Source organism: Corvus brachyrhynchos, unplaced genomic scaffold (genome assembly GCF_000691975.1).
Source record: "Corvus brachyrhynchos isolate BGI_N302 unplaced genomic scaffold, ASM69197v1 scaffold219, whole genome shotgun sequence".
Lineage (NCBI taxonomy): Eukaryota > Metazoa > Chordata > Aves > Passeriformes > Corvidae > Corvus > Corvus brachyrhynchos.
This window is the reverse complement of record NW_008240034.1, coordinates 1,290,089-1,292,634: the sequence shown is the minus strand read 5'-3', so window position 1 is coordinate 1,292,634 and position 2,546 is coordinate 1,290,089. Positions and strand designations below refer to the sequence as shown.

Here is a 2,546-nt window from a genome sequence, read left to right as displayed (position 1 = left end):
CGGCCAACAACGCCGGGGCCGCCGGCGGCAACAACCGGGGTGTCCCCAACCCCAACCTCAACCAGAACCCCCTGATCAACGTGCGCGACCGCCTCTTCCACGCGCTGTTCTTCAAGATGGCAGTGACCTACGCGCGCCTCTTCCCTCCCTCCTTCCGCCGCGTCTTCGAGTTCTTCGTTCTCCTCAAGGTGAGGGGCAGCTCCTCCTGCCAGCCCGCGGCCGGGCTGAGGGCAGGAATTTCCTTAGAAACACAAAAAGTCGTGCCTTCGCCAGAGGTAGCAGGCTGTGTTTGGACCACACACTCCGAGCTGTCCCTGGGGCTCCCGTGGGCCCCTCCTGTGAGGAAGACATTAGTCTCCATGGTGGTCCTGGTGTTCCTTGCACTCTGGAACTCTCCCAGATCTGTAAATCAAAAGGAAATTGCTGAGCCAGCTTGCTGGGCAGGCAGGCTGGCTCGAGGCAGGAGAGGTTTCAATTTCTGTTTCCGAGCAATCGCACTTTTTGGGTACATTTCCCACATGACATACTGGATTGTTGGAGTTCTGCTGGAGTCTTGTCTTTTCTGGAAGCAGTTAGGGCCCAGCCCTGTTCTAACCCTGTTTCTTTCAGCAGTGCCAGGGATGTGTCACTGTGCTCTGAGGTGACCCCACCTGTCTGCTGGGTGATGGGGACCTCCCAGAGGGGCGTGTCAGTGTCCAGGGGTGACTGCCTGTAGGTAAAATCCTGCTCCGTGACTTCCAGGATGGGAGATTAGAGTAAGGAGAAGGGGAGAGCAGCTTGCCAGGCGACAGGAGCACACTCCTCTGGGTTGCTACAATTCAGCAAGAAAACATTCAGCACAGCTTGTCTCATACTGCACGGAAACATTTGGGTTTTTCACATCCCTGTTCCCTCTCCCAGTTGTACAGCTGGATCCCAGCAGGGAGGCTAGGATAGGGACAGTGCTAAAGGTGCAGTGGTCAGGCAGAGTGGCTGGGAGCAGTTTGTCTTCCTTCTGCCTCTGATCACAGCTCTCCCATAGAAGGACAAACTTCCTCAGGGCTCTGTGGAGAGCAGCATGCAGGGTCAGAGGTCAGCAGCCTGCTCCCAGCTCTCCAGCTGCTAGCAGGAGGGAAGTGGGAGCCCACATTCCCATCTGGAGCTGTGGGATTGCCTCTGGTTCTGCTGTGGCTCCTGCAACCAGGGAGGTGGCCCTGCTCTACCTCCCCTCATGTCTCCCTGTGCAGCTCCTCTGCAGAGTGATGTTTACCAGGCTGTTTGTTCATCACAAATAGGTCAGGACAGCAGGGCTGATGAGGACAGAGCAGCGCAGGGCGGCTGGGAAGGGAGGTGTGAGCTCAGCAGTGCCGCTCGCTGTGCCAGCCATGCTCGGAGCTCTGAAATTTGGACATCTCTGCACTCCAGGGAACAGGTTTTTTTAGTCCACTCTGCTTTGCTGTGGTTTATGGCCGTTCCTGGGCTTGAGGCAAGGCAAGGAGCTGTGGTGCTCTGTGCACTCAGCCTCAGAGGCCAGCTCAACCATCCCGAGGCAGGACCTGTTCTTTGGGACAACGGATCGGGCACGGGTTTGGGTCCTCCTGCCCAGGAGTAGGTTGGCTTTGCTTAAGGTTTGCTTTATTCTACCTTTACAAAGCTGGGCAAGCTTCTCAAACTTTGTGCTGGGAAGAGAAGGGTTGGAAGGCACGGACGTGTTTCCATTTCCTTCAGTGTGCCTTGTGGCCTCATCCCACACCAGTGCTGTGTGTGGTCGGTTTTGGGGACGCTGGTGGTTGCAGGACCTGTGCTTTCAGAAGGCTGTCACTGTCAGCTCTGGGCTCGTGAAAGGAGCAGTTGGTTCCTGCTGCCTTTGGCGCGTTCCCTGCCGGAACTGCCGAGGTCTGGCTGCTGCGTTGTTGATGCAGGGAAGCACTGAAGCTCTTGTCTGCTTGCCAGTCTACTTGTCCAAATTCTCCTGGTGTTTCCCAGGCAGAGAAGAGCTGGTGATAACTAGGGGGTCTGACAGTCTCTGCCTTGTTTCCTGCCCTTTAGGCTCTCTTCGTGCTCTTCATCCTGGCCTACATCCACATCGCCTTCTCCCGCTCGCCCATCAACTGCCTGGAGCACGTGCGGGATAAGTGGCCCCGCGACGGCATCTTGCGGGTGGAAATCCAGCGCAACTCCAGCCGGGCCCCCATCTTCCTGCAGTTCTGTGGGGTCGAGAAGTTCCCAGGAATGGTGGTGGAGTCCACGACTGAGGAAGAGGAGGAGGAAGAGGAAGAAATGACTGTGGATATGTTTGAAAACAGCTCCATCAAGGTAAGGACGCGCTCCCTGTGTACGGTGGAGAGGGAAGCCTGGGCGTTGGGTTGGAGAGAAGTGCAGGTTGGAAGTGAAGTCCCTGTGTGATCCCTCGGTCTCCTGGAAACACAGCATGTTCCTTGGCTGCTCCTGGGTCCCCACGTTGGCCTCTGATGGTTTGACGGAGAAAGTGTCCTTTTATGCATGGGGAGGCCTTCATGTGGATCGAGAGAGCATGGCAGGTGAGAGGTGAAGAGGCTGCTGACGTG

The 2,546-nt window shown here is 56.8% G+C and overlaps 1 protein-coding gene across 1 annotated transcript in view; it reads left to right on the top strand.

Annotated features, from left to right (window-relative positions):
- Positions 1–2: 2 nt before the first annotated feature.
- TMEM259 (transmembrane protein 259) overlaps positions 3–2,546 on the top strand; it is a gene marked incomplete at its 5' end in the record, with an annotated part of 12,096 nt that continues 9,552 nt past the window's right edge. Inside the window, 2 exon segments of the mRNA XM_017743811.1 lie at positions 3–188; positions 2,029–2,295. Coding sequence (XP_017599300.1) covers positions 3–188; positions 2,029–2,295 — 453 coding nt within the window.